Source organism: Eschscholzia californica, unplaced genomic scaffold (genome assembly GCF_041429995.1).
Source record: "Eschscholzia californica isolate CP2 unplaced genomic scaffold, dmEscCali1.0.p SCAF_1, whole genome shotgun sequence".
NCBI lineage: Eukaryota > Viridiplantae > Streptophyta > Magnoliopsida > Ranunculales > Papaveraceae > Eschscholzia > Eschscholzia californica.
In genome coordinates, this window is record NW_028238198.1 from 25,686,105 (window position 1) to 25,702,504 (window position 16,400).

At 34.7% G+C, this 16,400-nt stretch overlaps 3 protein-coding genes across 6 annotated transcripts; 1 reads left to right on the top strand and 2 right to left on the bottom strand.

Annotated features, from left to right (window-relative positions):
* The first annotated feature begins 721 nt into the window (after positions 1-721).
* Positions 722-3,325, top strand: LOC147565485 (mitochondrial import inner membrane translocase subunit TIM10-like). Of its 3 annotated transcripts, none has more exons than XM_086651971.1 (6): positions 722-923; positions 1,053-1,099; positions 1,593-1,645; positions 2,610-2,648; positions 2,760-2,829; positions 3,078-3,325. In XM_086651971.1, exons 2-6 carry the CDS (start codon positions 1,058-1,060, stop codon positions 3,123-3,125), a joined length of 252 nt encoding a protein of 83 aa, XP_086508097.1. In that variant the 5' UTR covers positions 722-923; positions 1,053-1,057; the 3' UTR covers positions 3,126-3,325. The 3 variants fall into 3 exon arrangements, with proteins under 3 accessions (XP_086508097.1, XP_086508099.1, XP_086508100.1); XM_086651973.1 differs by having other exon boundaries at positions 726-933; XM_086651974.1 differs by having other exon boundaries at positions 804-874; positions 1,051-1,099.
* Positions 3,326-3,597: 272 nt separating this feature from the next.
* LOC147565486 (serine/threonine-protein kinase BSK5-like) lies at positions 3,598-10,812 on the bottom strand. 2 transcript variants are annotated; one of them, XM_086651969.1, is made up of 11 exons: positions 10,620-10,812; positions 7,560-8,328; positions 7,226-7,446; positions 6,991-7,126; positions 6,648-6,781; positions 6,459-6,564; positions 6,118-6,203; positions 5,694-5,882; positions 5,361-5,525; positions 4,766-4,879; positions 3,598-4,099 (listed from the first exon to the last, which is right to left on the bottom strand). In XM_086651969.1, the coding sequence occupies exons 2-11, from the start codon at positions 7,639-7,641 to the stop codon at positions 3,857-3,859; spliced, it is 1,476 nt and encodes a 491-aa protein (XP_086508095.1). In that variant the 5' UTR covers positions 7,642-8,328; positions 10,620-10,812; the 3' UTR covers positions 3,598-3,856. The 2 variants fall into 2 exon arrangements, with proteins under 2 accessions (XP_086508095.1, XP_086508096.1); XM_086651970.1 differs by lacking the exon at positions 10,620-10,812 and having other exon boundaries at positions 6,118-6,199; positions 6,455-6,564; positions 7,560-8,112.
* Positions 10,813-11,457: 645 nt separating this feature from the next.
* Positions 11,458-15,238, bottom strand: LOC147565487 (phosphatidylinositol:ceramide inositolphosphotransferase 1-like). The gene is made up of 12 exons (XM_086651975.1): positions 14,726-15,238; positions 14,529-14,618; positions 13,932-14,018; positions 13,778-13,846; positions 13,407-13,487; positions 13,019-13,090; positions 12,846-12,906; positions 12,643-12,745; positions 12,277-12,372; positions 12,132-12,178; positions 11,911-12,044; positions 11,458-11,798 (listed from the first exon to the last, which is right to left on the bottom strand). Exons 1-12 carry the CDS (start codon positions 14,756-14,758, stop codon positions 11,718-11,720), a joined length of 954 nt encoding a protein of 317 aa, XP_086508101.1. The 5' UTR covers positions 14,759-15,238; the 3' UTR covers positions 11,458-11,717.
* Between the last annotated feature and the right edge of the window lie 1,162 nt (positions 15,239-16,400).

Sequence of the window (16,400 nt, forward strand, 5' to 3'; positions counted from 1 at the left end):
ATTCCACGTATTTGAGTCTGTTTAATTTGTAAGGTCTAATTGACTAGTAGTCCCATGAATGATTTGGGTTGATTTTAAACTCTTTTTAGACAAACAAACTCTAAATTGAAACAAACAAGAAGAGACACCTTAGACAGGGAGGAAAGGAAAACAACCAAATTTTTTTTTTTTGTTGAAAGCAGTAACATCTTTCTTGGCTGGTGGAAAAGAAATGTAATTGTAAGGAACAATGATCAATGCAATTCCCAATAATTACTATACCTTATTGCACTTATCTGATTAAGTGGATTATGATTACTAACACTTGTTCTATTCGTTATTTATTTACTAATTAATCTATCATTTTATTCTCACGTAACAAGAAACGTGTAGAAATACCTTGCTTTAAATAAGTTTTTTTATTTGAATCTTAGGGGCCGCATATACTCTAGCTAGCATTTTGTAAGAAGGATCGTGGAAGAGCCATTTTTAAATTATGAATTTGCCATCGAGAGGGGTAACAGTTTGACTTTTTTCTTTGAGCAATCGACTACAATATACATTAGTCGTTACAAGATATTGATACATTATGAATATGTGATGAACACCTAAGTTAAACTATTAATGAAAGAGACCTAAATTCCTAATAACATGAAAGAGACCTAATGCCCGACAAATTTATTACATTATTTATACCTTTAATAACCCAAGTTAAATAAAGTATGAATTCCACGTGACTTTCAAGTGTTGACAACCTTTGGATCTCTTAATCATCGAGTTCTCATCTATGTGGAGATTACCCTAACGACCGTTATTTCGACTGACGGACCTGTGATTTCGTTTTAGGGTTTTTATTCCTCTCCAAGCACAGAAGTTCCTGAACTTCGATTTTGCGATATTTGATCTTCGCTCTTCCCTCTGAATCTTGGATTCTGACGCTCAAGGTTTTAGTTTGTAAACCCTAGTGTTCAGTGAAACATACTTCGATTTCCAATTGAAATCGAGCGTTTTCCTTATTTCAAATAAAGGTTTTATCTTGTATTGCTTCTAACAAATTTATATCTGATTTTCAGTTCTAATGGCTGCTAATAATGCTCAAGCCACTTACGAAAGAGAACAGGTATCTTCTTATCCACCCTAATTTGATTAACAAAATTAAACTATCTAAATTTGATTGATTTCATGACCTCTATCATATATTGTGGGAATCAGAGCCGATTTTGAATCAATTCGGCTCGTCAAACTCAGGGGATTAAACGCCTCATTGCCTTGTTCTATTGGAACTCTTGAATTTAGACCTAACATTTGCTAAAATCCGATAACTACATATATTAAACCCAAGGAATTTATTTGTTTGTTTGATTGATTTCCCATGAATTTAGTCTCCTATAATGAAGGGTAGGTTGATATGATAGCTAAAATTGCAACCTTTTTTTGTTTTCGATAGTTTTAGTGTTTATTTATATTTGCATAGTCTTGACTCTTGAACTCTTGATATATGGATGTGAACAAAAACTTCTTAAGTGTTGAAGGAGGAGATTTTCGCCTTTGTGATATTAATTGAACAAATTTTTGCTAGTTTAGAGTCTTACGTGGTAGTGTTTGCTGTACAGATCTTTGGCGTGGCAGAGAAAGAAATGGAGTATCGAGTCGAGCTATTTAACAGGTACTTAAATGTTGTGAATTTGTATTGTTAGTGTTTAGGTTTAAATTGGCAACTCTTAGACTCGATATTTCTACGGATACCCTTTAGCGTATTTCTTGATAACAACTCATCTCTTCTTCATCTTCATGGTGCAAACTATGTAGTTGGTCACGGTCTCGGTCCGACCAAAGGCTGAGACATAATGTATAGCTAATAAGTACTAAGTAATAAGTTTAATTACCTAGCTCTTCATTACCTCATAATTCTCCTCACTTTAAACATAAAATTACTTCAATCATTCATAATAAACAAAATCTTATCATAGTTCACTTCAATGAACTAAGAAAATAATGAAGTTCATACTTTATATGTATTCAATAACTAATAACTAACAAGTTTAATAACTAGTACTACTACAGCTATGTTGGTTCGCTTAATCGCTAGAATTTTTAAAGTTTCTACAAGGCAAAAGACCTAAAATATCTATCTAATATTATTGCTACTTATCTTATATCGATTGGGAATATGATAAGTAGTTAAGAAGGTAATAAATATTAGTATACAATTAGATTTAAAGTGTCAAAAAAAAGTTCCAAAAAATTAAAAGATGTTGTCTCGGTCTCAGCCTGTCTCGGCCGAGACGCCCGAGATTCTCAGCCAAACCCTAACTCGGTCTCGGCCGAGACCAACTACATAGGGTGCTAATAATTTTCTTTCTCAAGAGCATCTAGTATACTATATGGTCTCATTTTTGTTTATTCTAATTTTAACGACTGGTTTTTTGTAACTTAACAGTAAGTCATTAAGTTAGTTTTCACGTGAAAAGTTGTTCTTATAAAAGTGATTCATCTTTCATCGATGTTTATGTTTATTTTCATCCCCCATGGATTCGCATTGGTTAACTTAGCAGTATCGGATTCTATTTGCTAGGTCGTTAACGATATAAAATTATCTTGACTTTGTCTCTGACAATCATTTGATACAGGCTTACACAAACTTGCTTTCAGAAATGCATCGACAAGAGGTACTATATATTTCTGTTTTATGATTTTTGTATGATATGATCTTTATTTTGCTTGTACTTAGAGGGACTAAAAAAGCATATATTTGAAAATTGAAATGTTTACTATTGCAGATACAAGGAGGCTGAGCTCCATATGGGCGAAAACAGTTGTATCGACCGTTGTGTTTCAAAGTATTGGCAAGTAAGTTGTTCAATCTCTCTTTCTTTTCGTTTCTTAATCACTAGCTTAACCTCAAACATTGCTTATTCTAGGAGTCAACATTGGATTTCATAATCCACAATGAACACTATTAATTTTTTCTGAGTGAAAGTCATATAGTTCGCAAGTTCGTTTATGTAGGCATTGGCCCCCGATTTATATTACTTCATAGATAAGAATGGACAGAATTTTCCATTTTATTTTGAATCTAATGAACCCCTTATCTGCAGGTGACAAATCTAGTCGGACAGCTGCTCGGTTCCAATCGACCTGCGTAAAAGAAATATTTTTCTTTCATTTTACGATTTTGACAGGGATTTGCTCATAAGAAGGATAAAGATTACTTAGAAATTGTTACTCTGTTTTGTTGAATCAGCCAAATTATGAACAGAAGTATTTATCATAAATTTGAGATGATTATAATGGTGTAATAAACAATAACCTGCAGCAATTTTGATCTAGGTAGGAGATTCAACAATTTGAGATTGCTTTTTCTTTTTGATGTTCAATGTTATTCCTGTTTATGAATAGCATCTCCGAGTGAGCCCAAACACTATGTGCTTTACCCTATCGGATTTTCGGAGGAGGTAATAACCCACTACAAGATCTTGGGCTGAGATAAGACAGGATTTGGGTACAAAACACACAAACACTTCTCTTTCGACTTTTTGCTTGGCGAAAGAACTGTGATGGATCTCTGATTTTGATGAAAATACGAGCAAGTAGACTAGATTTCAGTCTTTTGGTGTCTTTATATTCAAACTCACAAACTTTTCATTATAATCTTCTAAGGTTTTCCAAGAGAGTTTATGAAAGAAAAAAAAAGGGTATAATTCCCTCAGCAATATCTGACTTGAAATGGTGAAACAGAGAGGTCCTAGAGAATGGAATGACAAACAAACCCTCTCACAAACTTCTAAAAAGAATGTTTAGAAGTGTGTCAATAAAAAACCTCAAATGGCATAGGAAACAAATACATACAAAAAAAGATCAATCTTCTATACAGTTTTCAGCTCTTGCTATTCTTTTTTATCTCCAAGTTTGTACCATCCTTTAGGGTTTCCTGTGCATCAGTATCCATTCCAAGGCTGAAGAGAGCAGCTGCTTGAAGATAGAATGCTGTTGACCAATCCGGCGATATCACTTGAGCTTGCATGGCGTCTCCAAGGGCTTCTTGTGGCATGTCGTTCATCAAGTAAGATAAACAGCGCCGAGCAAATACTGTCGGTGATACCATTCCGCCATCAATGAACTGCAGAACAGACAAGATTAAATTCATTAACAGCCCCTAGTTTCTTGAAACTTGGTTAGGTCCTTTGAACAAAAACTTTTGCGAAATACATATGATTGGTGTAAGGTGATCCAACACTAGTATGAAGTAAAGTGGGTGCCTCTTAAAAGAGATTAAGCACTCTTGCCTAGTGATGTGTTTTAAATCCATGAGCCCCAGAAGTGCCAAAGTTGACAATATTAGTACCAACCCAGAAGGCTGGCGAGCACTATCCTTCAACACGTTTTAGTGGTCTTGGCAAAGGAATCCAACATCGGTGGAGGTGAGGTGGGTGCTCTTATAAGGGATCAAAACATTATTTCCTTGCGCATTATAAAGTCGCGAGGGAAGTGTCAAGCTAACAAAATATTACTAGCACGGTCGAAGGCTAGCGTACACAATCCTATAACACACACACACACACATATATTATATATATATAGGCAAGTATAAAGGGTTCCATACTATTTCGACTCAACCTCAACCTACAGTTTATATAACTCGCACACGTTTTCACATACTATGTACTTCTACCCACGTGCTGCCGTCTGCTTTGCAAAGAGGTTGGCAATAGCGCACTAACTTGTTTTTATGATCACAGACAAAAGCACACTCAAACATCTTTCGCTAAGGTTGGCAAGAGGTTACCTGTGTGTAACAACTAATTGCATTAGTGAACTCTTTAGCTCGAAAAGCAGTGTCTCCATGTTTCTTTGAGTTCAACGTTTCCTGCATTTGGTTTGTCCACATTTGAAAAGAGAGCTGCAGAAAAGCAATTTACCAACATTAGGTGCAAATTTTGAATATCGAAAAGAAAAGTTAAACGATAAGCAGCTATTTGCCTACAAGTAGAAAAGACAAGATGGCCGAACTCTTTGAAAGCTTGGAGCCTCTGACACATCTTAGCGGCCCCGTTTCTCAAGCTACACATTAACAATCGAATTTTATGGATTCGACTATGATTGTGATTTTCAAATGTTTCAGTCTGTACAAATTAGAAACTCGAAATACTTAGATATAACCTGCATAAGCATTATTTCAGCCTTATCTATTGATGCCGGCTAGGTTTTTAGACTAGGTCAGAGGTTCGACATGGAACGAGCTTACCGTCGAGAGGCGCGATTAGAAGAATTTTCTACTTCTTTGATCCAAGTGAAAATGGTGAAAGATATAACGAAGTCTCTTGCAAAAGATAATAGCAGAAGAAAGAAACACAGAAGTTATTACAAGAGAAGCTCCTCACCTCATTCGCAACCCCCTCATCATCCTTGTATCCGACTTTCTCCAATATTTCATGAATGGCAGTGAGATCCATGCGAGAGCAAGCTTCACCAAATGGTGTTAATGGTAATGACTCTGCCGAGGTTGGAGTTATTGTTGAGATACCCATCAATTCATTCGATGGAACCTTGAGAAAAAGAGAAACAAAAGCAAACAGAGTTGAAAAGTGCACCATAGAATTCTTTAACTGAAACTACAACCAGAATTTTTCAAGTTATCTTCCTCTTCGATTCAAGGCATAACCTGCACTATAAATACAGAAAATCAATATATAAGAGCTTATCAGTGTGTTTACCTCTGTTTCTTTCTGAAGGGAAGTAAGAGAAGTAACAAGTGATTTTGGGTGTGGCCTCTCACGAGCTTCATGTTGTAAACAACGAGAAGCTAATCGAACCAACTCAGTTCCATCATCATTTGAAAAATGACCCTCTAAACAAGAATCCATCAGCATCGCAAAATTTTTGCCGCGTATCAGATCAAGTGCCTACATGAAGATGAAAGTAAAGTTTCAATGTTAAAATCAGATATGAATTGCAACTGGCAACAGCCCCTGAACAGATGTTTTTGAGGCTAATGTTGTTGATTTTGAGTTTTTAACCTTCGGAAACTCATTGTCAGAGAGACATAAGCACATCAAATTTTAAACTAATATATGCATTCGTATCTTCCAGAGGAACTTCAAACAAAACAAAACATAGTTTGGGGAGATGAAAACTCACATGGCTTGGAGGTATGTGTTTGCCGCTAAGAAGGTCGAGTAATAGAGTCCCAAAGCTATAAACTACACTTTCTGGAGTTATTCTTCCTGTCAAGCATATAACATGATAAGATAATTAACAATAAGCCTAACTTTGTGAACAAAAAAGCACCGAGAAAAAATATATCATTCAATTAGCCAACAATAAGAATTATTTCTTGGCTTTCAAGATTGAAATCATATCGAGTGCCCACGCGATGTTGTATCATATTTGGGAATCAACACACGAGTTAGAGCTAACCAAACATGGATCTCAATCCTAGACGTGTGATGATATGACATCAACAATTTTATAGAACTTGCCTGTTCTCATATACTCTGGAGGGGTGAACGCCAAGTTCGTACTATAACTCTTTCCATCTCTACTATTCTTCATGAGACCAAAGCATGAAAGCCTTGGATTACCGTCCTGTCAGATATTCACTCAAAATGAGAGCTAGACAACCAAAAAGCAGACTCTTAGAAAAGTGAGGTCGTGAGGAAATTTAGTACCTGATCAAACAAGACTCTATAAGCATTAAGGTCATGATACAACGACCGTCCTTTAACGCTGCAATAGTCCAAAGCTTGTGCCAAATACAATGCCACTCTCAATCTCATCGCCCATTTCATCGGCTGGGTCTCCCCTATATAACCAAGTTTACTTTCAATTATATCAATCTGGCAACAATCGAGAAGCTAGTAAATTTGATTTTCAGTTATGTGGGCAACTAAAGTTCGATAATTTTATCGATTGAATTACAGATATGGCAATCAGTCTAATAAACCAAATATTGAGACTATAATGTGAAATCTGAAAGTTGGGTAAGGTATGATTTTTCTTTTAAGGGCTTACAGTGGAATAGATGCTTGGCTAGGGTTTCATATGGCATGAATTCAGCTACAAGCAATCTCTCGTCACGTTCACAACAACATCCGATTAGATTAGCCAATCGTTCGTTCCGAAGTTGACCTACTGATCTAGCCTCCTCCTTATGAACACAATACAGAAAAACATTCATGAAAATGCACAACAACATTGAAATGGAAATGACATTCAATTAATCAAGAGAGAGAGATAGAGAACAAACAAGGAATTGACGAGGATCGGGCCAGGCAGATCTATTGAATCGTTTAACAGCGACGAATCGATTGTTCGGTAGTGTTCCTTTATAAACAACATTGGGAGCTTTCTCACCATGTTCAGAGACAATGTTATCAACAGAGAATCCAGAAGTAGCAACCCTAAGTTGTTCAAATGTGTATTCATTGAAACCAAGCATGGATGATTCATTGTCCTTCCCTCCATTTTCTGCAATAATAACAAAGCTTCATCAAAATTCTAAGATAAACAAAAAAAAACCCAGAGAAAGAAAGAGGGAAATTTGAAGGAATTATAAAGTGGGTAGGGGTTTTATGATCTACCCAGATTAGAGGAATCCAAACCCTTATGTTTAAATTGAGAATCCCACCAACAGACGGATAATTTAGAACAATGAACACCCATTTTCAGAGATCTAGCTAGCTATTGATTTCTCAATAGAAGAAGTTGAGATCACAGGTTCTCCTATAGAAGAAGAGAAAGAGAGAAACAGAAGTGGGGACTGAGAGTAGATATTTGGATCCAAGGAAAAGGATTTCTCTCTCTCTCCCTCTCTCTTTCTCTCCCTCTCTCTCTCTCTCTCTGGATAAATATAAAATTAAGAATGAAAGTGGTGGGTGCTTCAAATTTAGGTTTTTTTTATATATATTCCGAGATTCCGGATTTCTGCTTTTACTCTGAAACCCAATTCTCCATCCATACCCAGTTTTCAAACATCATCATCTTCTTCACCATTTTCTCTCTCTCTCTTTTTCTATCTTCTGTTCTATTTTTTTCCTTTTCCTGTTTTTCTGTTAACCGACAGAGTAAACAGAGCTCCGACCGTTTTGATGAATTTCCCTTATCGTTAAAAATCGAATTCCTCGTCAGGATAATAAAAGCCGATTACTCGCCGAAAAGTTTAATCAATAAAAAATAGCTAGGGTGCGTTTGGTAAACCCATGTGACGCATTAACATTCTCTTTCCAATTTATTGATTTGTGCATAATAGAGAACAATTTGAGGGTCACATGGGTTTTGGAACAAGAAATATTATTGGATTTTTGAACCAGGGGTCCAAAAAGTGGGGGGTAAACCCAAAAAAAATCCACTCTTGCCCAAAAATTAGTTGCAGGTCCAAATGTCAGATTTTTTTTTTTATTCCCCTCTTGCCCTTGGACGGGACATGCTGACGTTTCCCTGAAAAAAAAAAATGTCTGGTAAATAAAATAATTTACCAGTATACGAAAAATTCAAAGTTTCAAAATTTTTTGAAAATTTGAAAACGAAATTTCAAATTCCCGCCCAGCAAACCATCTCTTCCCGGTAAATAAAATAATTTCCCTTACACAAAAAATTTCAATTTTCAAATTTTTTTGAAATTTTCAAACGAAATCTTTTTTTCGAAATTTTCAAATTTTTAAACGAAATTTCAAATTCCCGGCCAAAATATCAAATTTTTTTGAAAATTTTAAATTCCCGGGCAAATTTTGAAATTTTTTTGAAAATTTTAAATTCCCGCCCAGCAAAAGTGTCTAGTACAGAAAAAAATTTCCAGTAAATAAAATAATTTCCCGGTCTCAAATTTTTTTTTTCGAAGTTTTGAAATTTTCAAACGAAATTTCAAATTCCCGCCCAAATTTTTTTTACGAAATTTCAAATTCCCGCCCAAAATTTCAAAATTTTTTGAAAATTTTAAATTTCCGGGCAAATTTTGAAATTTTTTTGAAAATTTTAAATTCCCGCCCAGCAAAAGTGTCTAGTACAGAAAAAAATTTCCATTAAATAAAATAATTTCCCGGTCACAAATTTTTTTTTTCGAAGTTTTGAAATTTTCAAACGAAATTTCAAATTCCCGCCCAAATTTTCAAATTTTTTTACCAGTAAATAAAATAATTTTCAGAAAAAAAAATCGTTTCCCGAGAATTTTCGATGGCAATTTTGTAATTTTCGATGGCATGAACGGTAAATACTTTATTTTCTAAGGGCCCTTTACGTAATTTTGACCCCCAAACTGACACATTGGACCTCCCTTTCATTTTTAGGCAACTTTGGGTGAAATTTTCATTTTGGCCCCCTTTTTGGACCAATGGCTCAATCCCTCAAATATTATTGTATAATATGCACATAAAAACTTAAAGAAGCATTATTAGAGGGTTGAGCCATTGGTCCAAAAAGGGGGCCAAAATGAAAATTTCACCCAAAGTTGCCTAAAAATGAAAGGGAGGTCCAATGTGTCAGTTTGGGGGTCAAAATTACGTAAAGGGCCCTTAGAAAATAAAGTATTTACCGTTCATGCCATCGAAAATTACAAAATTGCCATCGAAAATTCTCGGGAAACGATTTTTTTTTCTGAAAATTATTTTATTTACTGGAAATTTGAAATTTTCGGGAGATTATTTTATTTACTGGAAATTACAAAATTTGAAAATTTGGGCGGGAAATTATTTTATTTACTGGAAATTTTCGGGAAATTATTTTATTTACTGGAAATTTTTTTCTGTACTAGACATTTTTGCTGGGCGGGAATTTGAAATTTCGTAAAAAAATTTGAAAATTTGGGCGGGAATTTGAAATTTCGTTTGAAAATTTCAAAACTTCGAAAAAAAAATTTGTGACCGGGAAATTATTTTATTTACTGGAAATTTTTTTCTGTACTAGACACTTTTGCTGGGCGGGAATTTAAAATTTTCAAAAAAATTTCAAAATTTGCCCGGAAATTTAAAATTTTCAAAAAATTTTGAAATTTTGGGCGGGAATTTGAAATTTCGTAAAAAAAATTTGGGCGGGAATTTGAAATTTCGTTTGAAAATTTCAAAAGTTCGAAAAAAAAAATTTGAGACCGGGAAATTATTTTATTTACTGGAAATTTTTTTCTGTACTAGACACTTTTGCTGGGCGGGAATTTAAAATTTTCAAAAAAATTTCAAAATTTGCCCGGGAATTTGAAATTTTGGCCGGGAATTTGAAATTTCGTTTAAAAATTTGAAAATTTCGAAAATTTCGAAAAAAAGATTTCGTTTGAAAATTTCAAAAAAAATTGAAAATTGGAATTTTTTGTGTAAGGGAAATTATTTTATTTACCGGGAAGAGATGGTTTGCTGGGCGGGAATTTGAAATTTCGTTTTCAAATTTTCAAAAAATTTTGAAACTTTGAATTTTTCGTGTACTGGTAAATTATTTTATTTTCCAGACATTTTTTTTTTTCAAGAAAACGTCAGCATGTCCCGTCCAAGGGCAAGAGGGGGATAAAAAAAAAAATCTGACATTTGGACCTGCAACTAATTTTTGGGCAAGAGTGGATTTTTTTTGGGTTTACCCCCACTTTTTGGACCCCTAGCTCAAAAATCCAATATTTTATCATTTCAAACTTCGAAATAATCAAGCAAAGTTTGTTTAATTACTTTTTATTAAATTTCTGTGTCGCGTGGAATTGTATTTGTAGAACTTTTATAAAAAAGATAGACGATTTTTCAGATTTCAACTTTTTTTTTCACTTGAGATGTTGCAGTAAAAAGTGGACCCAAAAGGGGAACCAAGAAGCAAAAACATTGGATCCTAAGCCCTATTGAGTAGGTGCAGTGGGGGATCTCATGTGTTTTGTAACAAGTGAGAGCAACAAAAGAAACAGAGTGTGCTAGCCAAAAAAGCAACAATCTTTTTCCATGTTTGAGTTCTTTTTAGTGGTGTCAGATACAAGACCACAATTTCTTTGCATAGGATTAGATAATTGAATTTGAAAAGATGATCAATGGAAGAGAGAGAGAGGATAATGTAGATGAGACATCTCAACATGGCTCAATTATGATAAAGCATTCAATTAAGTTGGCTCTTCCATCCTTTTACAGCTTAACATATAAACATCCAACTCATCATACAATGCATACACCTCATATGACAAGTGGGATTGAGAGGTAGGACTAAAAGTACAATTATCTAGGATTACTCGTCATTTGAGAGATCAGTACGTACAGAAAGCGTCCTAATTTTAGGATTACTCGTCATTTGAGAGATCAGTACGTACAGAAAGCGTCCTAGTTTTAGAACTCTTAAAATAGAAGGTGAAAATGAGTCGGAAGTCATCTTGACTGTATTTAATCCACCGGTCTGCATTTTTACGAGGTAATATTTATGGGTGGGAAGAAAGGGTCTCTAAGAGATGGAAAATATCTCTCCATCTCTCTCTCTCAATATCCACATGGGGAAATCTGCAAAATGTACCATAAATTGGTAGAAAACTAGTTTGGTTCAAAGTTCATAGTACATACATTATGGTGCTAGTTTTCATGTCATTACACAACAAAGAAACAGCAAAATTGTAAACAAAACTAGTAGAAGAAGAGCAAAACCCAAACACAACCACTAAAATTACAAATTAAATTTACAAAGTTTTTTGGTTATCAATCAAGAAGGTGAATGCCACAGATTTTCAAGAGAATTTTACAGACTTAAGTCCTATCACCCATTAGGAACAACTAAACTTTCAACATTTCGACGATCTTCTACCCACCGTTCTTTTCCGTATCTCCATGACCATTGTTTAAGTCGTCTAGAATCTTCCCGTTCATCAGCGTTCTCGGTCTCTGAAGAAAAAAAAAATCACCAAACTCAATAATTTTAAAACGAGATCATTAAACTCAATAATTTTAATACGATAATCAAGCAAAACTATAGTATAAACGACGTCCACGATACCCAGTCTGGAGTATCCCCGGGATTCCCATTCCCGTTCATCAATTTCTGGTGTTCTTCTTTAGTTCTACTATCTCGGTCTTTGGTGCTTAACGGTAGCAATTGAGACATCGTTCCATTTGTTCGGTCTGGGAGTTCTGTATCGAAGAACATAGCTCGTTAGTAAACTACAAAAAGGAAAAATGTCCAGTCTTGAAGAAGAGTAAGGCTCATCAAATTCTAACCTGGTAACTTCTTGTCCAAGAAGAACACCACTAGGTTTACTGTGTACCTGCATATTGGCAAAATAACTGAATTTTAGGCATACAGATCGGAAGTTCTCAAACGATGGATAAAAAAGATCATCAAGGTAAGAATTTATGGCTATACCATGCAACAACAACATCGACTGAGTAATGTTTGCGAGATGCAACAATGAGGAAACTCTGGATAACGGCAACCAACCAAGCAAGTTGCTTGATCCACCTACAAGTGTCAAGCCCAAATAACAACAATAAGTACAACCAACAAATATTATCGAAAGATGGAAGCCCGTTCTGGACCAAGCAAATATAAGAATGGGTGGTGAAACTCGTTGTGGCCCGAAATATGACATCCGAGCCTACTCCATGTGCGGAAAGGAGGGGTCCAATCCTTGGTCCACGAGGAAAAGCCGAAAAATTGACCACGCGTCGGAACAAATATTTAAGATTCGTAATAGTATCAATTGCATCAACTAGGATAAACATGCACTACCTTCTTGAGCCGTATTTTTGATAAGTGAGGACAAAGACTAGAGTGAAGATCATGTGAGATGAAAATATCAAATCGCCACAGCCATATATTACACCCCGAGGAACTACACATCGAAAAATTAAATTAATGTCTGAGATTGTTGTTTGTTACTTTGTCAAGATATTTCCCCAAACCAAGCAATAAACAATATAATGTTGACTCACAATTTATTAGCAGCACTTCACCCACACTTTTTGGATGAGGTAATCTTGCAAGTTTCGAACCCTAAAATGTATAGGGAAGTATGTCATCACAAGGATTAAGAAAAAAAAAAAACTAGCTCAACTAAAAGCTCACGTAGAATAAGGCGAAACTTTGAACGCGAAAAAATTTGTACCTCACGGCAGTGATAGTTTGGACCAGGAAGCTGTGTAGAATAGAATGTGATGATTCTGAGTGCTTGAGAAGCCTAAGAAACAATGCACACATAAGAACTCATACTGAAGCCCCAAGTAATAACTTTAATCAAACAATGCTCACAAATAACAAAACATATAGATCCCAAGTCCTTGAAAACGAACTATGAGAATGTACTAACAAAGTCATGGCTCATGAGTTAACCTAGATGTCCAATAATATTTTCAAAGTATAGGTGTGGGTCAATTAATAGACAGCTTCCAAGCTAAATTGGCCTTTTAACTAACTAGCAAGCATTTAAAACTAGATTAGAAGCAATTACAGTATCTCAAAAACAAGCACGGGAGAACGATAAAATCTGCACTTACAACTAGAAATGCCAAGACCCTGCGCCATATTAGAACCGTGTAGATTCTTTTTGTCTGAAATATGAAAGGATGAAATGTCCACTGCAATGGAGTAGAAACATTATTAGTACAAGTTCATCGAAATGAAATAAAACATCAACTATATTAAGTTAACAAGGAAATTTAAAAAACGGTGCTCCTATCCGTGCTAACTATATAACTACTCGATCGATGGGTACCCCTGTCTCCATTGCATTACACCAATCCAATACTATCGTTGACCGGACAGGAGACATTACAATAATAAAACGCACATAAATGTGATAAATGCTAAAACGAAGGTATGGATTGTTATCTTGAGATAGATAATAGAGATTGCAAAAGAATCTTACCAAGACAAAGGAGAAAAACATGAATGAGAATAGAGTCTCACTGATATAAGCTTTATCTTGCCCAAGCTCCTACAAATTTTTTAAGAAAAATAGTGTGAGGAGACTTCTTGCAATTCGTAGAAGAAAGCAACGCGATAGGGATGATCATACTCACAGGAAGAAACATGAACCCGAGATCTTGAAGTGTTGGTCCTGGCCGATGCAAATAATGAACTCCTCGGGCAGCCAAACCATGAATGTACTGAAACAGAATAAGAATAATGTAAGCAACCAACCACAAAAAACCACATTGATAAACCAGAAATCATAACCAAGACTAGCTAGCCATGAAAATGCATGCCCTTAGTTTGATTAGATCAAGATTTAGAAGTAATGAACTAATCAAAACAGACTTGTACTTAAACTTAAAACCCAGTATGATATAAGTAGAAATCTGCCAATGTGAAAGGAGAGAAAGCAAACACAAAATAAAGTCAATTCAGGCTTATCTCAAAATTCAATTCACATTAACAAAAAAACCTAAATGATTAAGGGTAAGAGAAAACAGAAAGCAATCAAAGTCTTGATAAGATCAAACTCTTCTAGGGCTCAAATCATAGACTTGAAGAATACTTCATTTTAAGTTCCAGAAGAAAAAAAACCCATAGATTTAAAAAAAGCTCTCTTTTTTGTGATCATCAAAGTTATAGTAGAAAAGGGTAAAACCCTAAAGCTCTATAAATATATATGAGAGAAATGAAGAAAGGGGAACCTGAAAAATTAATCCGGCAAGTAGAAGCTTCCATTTTTCGGCTAAAAGATTGATTTCTACCAACGTCTCTGTGCAAATCCTCCTCCATAACTACTCAACAAAACAAAATCAAAACCCTAAATTCAAACTGAAAATAACAATTAGAAGGAAACAAAAAGGGGGATAAATTCAAAAAGGGTATAGAGAATAAAACCTACCTTTGAAGACTCTAAAGAAATATAAGGCGTCATTTTCGATTGTGCCAACAAATCCCATACTAATTCAAGATCCAGCAATTAAGTGCGACATCAATTTCACACGATAATCTCATATCAAATCTCCACAAAATCCTCTCTTTTTCAGATTTGAATTTCCCCTCCTCCCCTCAAAATCAAATCTTTAACAAAACCCAGATCAAGTATTAAGATCTTGTTTCAAATTCAAATTCGTTTCCGAACAAATAACAAATTAAAACCCTTTAAATATATCGCAAAGCCAAATTTTGCCTTTAATGATTATTCGACTTTAAGTGGTAGTAGTATATATTGCCTCTTTCTCTCTCTAAGACTTTTCTCTCTCTCTCTCTCTCTCTCTCTCTCTCTCTCTCTAGAACTTCTTCTCTCTAAAACGCTGATTGAACACGGGGTCGAGCAGTTCAGATTAAAAAGAAGTTAACAGGAGAGATTAGTTGGTTTTGATACTAAAAAACAACTGAATAATCCAATTTAGTACTAATAACGTTACTAACTATTTGATAAAATTACTTACAGAATTACGTTTGAACGGTGATGATTGAACTGATTCGAAAATGCGTATCTCGAAAAACGGTTTTCTACTTGGCTTGGTCAGCGGCTTGGTCAGGGTTGTCGTCCCTATTAAATTAGCTTTTAAATTAAAAATCTCTGTAAATGGTTTAAGTATTCCCTAATCCTACTAGACTAGTTTAATTGATAAGTGAATTTTACATTATAAGTGCCTTTTTGCATAAATTAGAAAAACTTTGGGAACAACAAATATTTGCTAAGTTTATACAAGTGTCTTGAAATAAATTTGAAGTCCAATTTTGTTTATTGGATAAAAAACAGTTTTTTAATTAGATATTCAAATAATTTATGACACATAATTGAGACAAATGACTACTTATTATGTGTTACAAGTAAAAAGGTAATGAAATAATAATTATCATAATAAAATAGACATTTGGGTGGAGTATTTCTTCCCACAGTAAATTGAGGTCAAGTCAATACGCCTATATGGATTAACCACATTTTTTTTGTTGAAAAGATTAACCACATTTGAAATTTGAAATTTAAATGGGGGAAGGAGTGGTTGGAATAATCAAATTGGATTTTCCCTCTCTATTCCAAGGACTTAGACATTTAGGGGTTCAAACACCATTATGTTTCATAATAAGAGTTAACAATACTTGTGGGGACACTTGGACCAACACACTCACACTCATTTTGATTTTGGGGTGGGAGAATAAAATTGTCAAACCAAATGAGGGATTTACAATTTGAAGCTTCTATAAGGTATTGTAGAATGGAACCACTAAGTCAATTTGCAGATAAGGTGGACTACTATATTGTCTGATTTTTTATTATCTGGTAGTCAAATGAATTTTTTTTTAACAAAACAATAGGGATTCAAAAATCTTTGAATTAATCGTTCCTTTACTTGATTTGGAAAGCTTCTAGTTATTTGTACTCCGCGCTAAGGAACCATGAAATTGCAAACCTATCTCATAACAGAAGGAAAGCAAGAAGTACTGGCTACACAAATCCTTAACTACTGAATAAAAAAGACCAGTGGAATGACCTTAAGCTACAGATGAAGTAATCACGGGGTACCAGAAGAAGAGGCATTCGTTTGTTTTTCACAAGACAGCTAAGA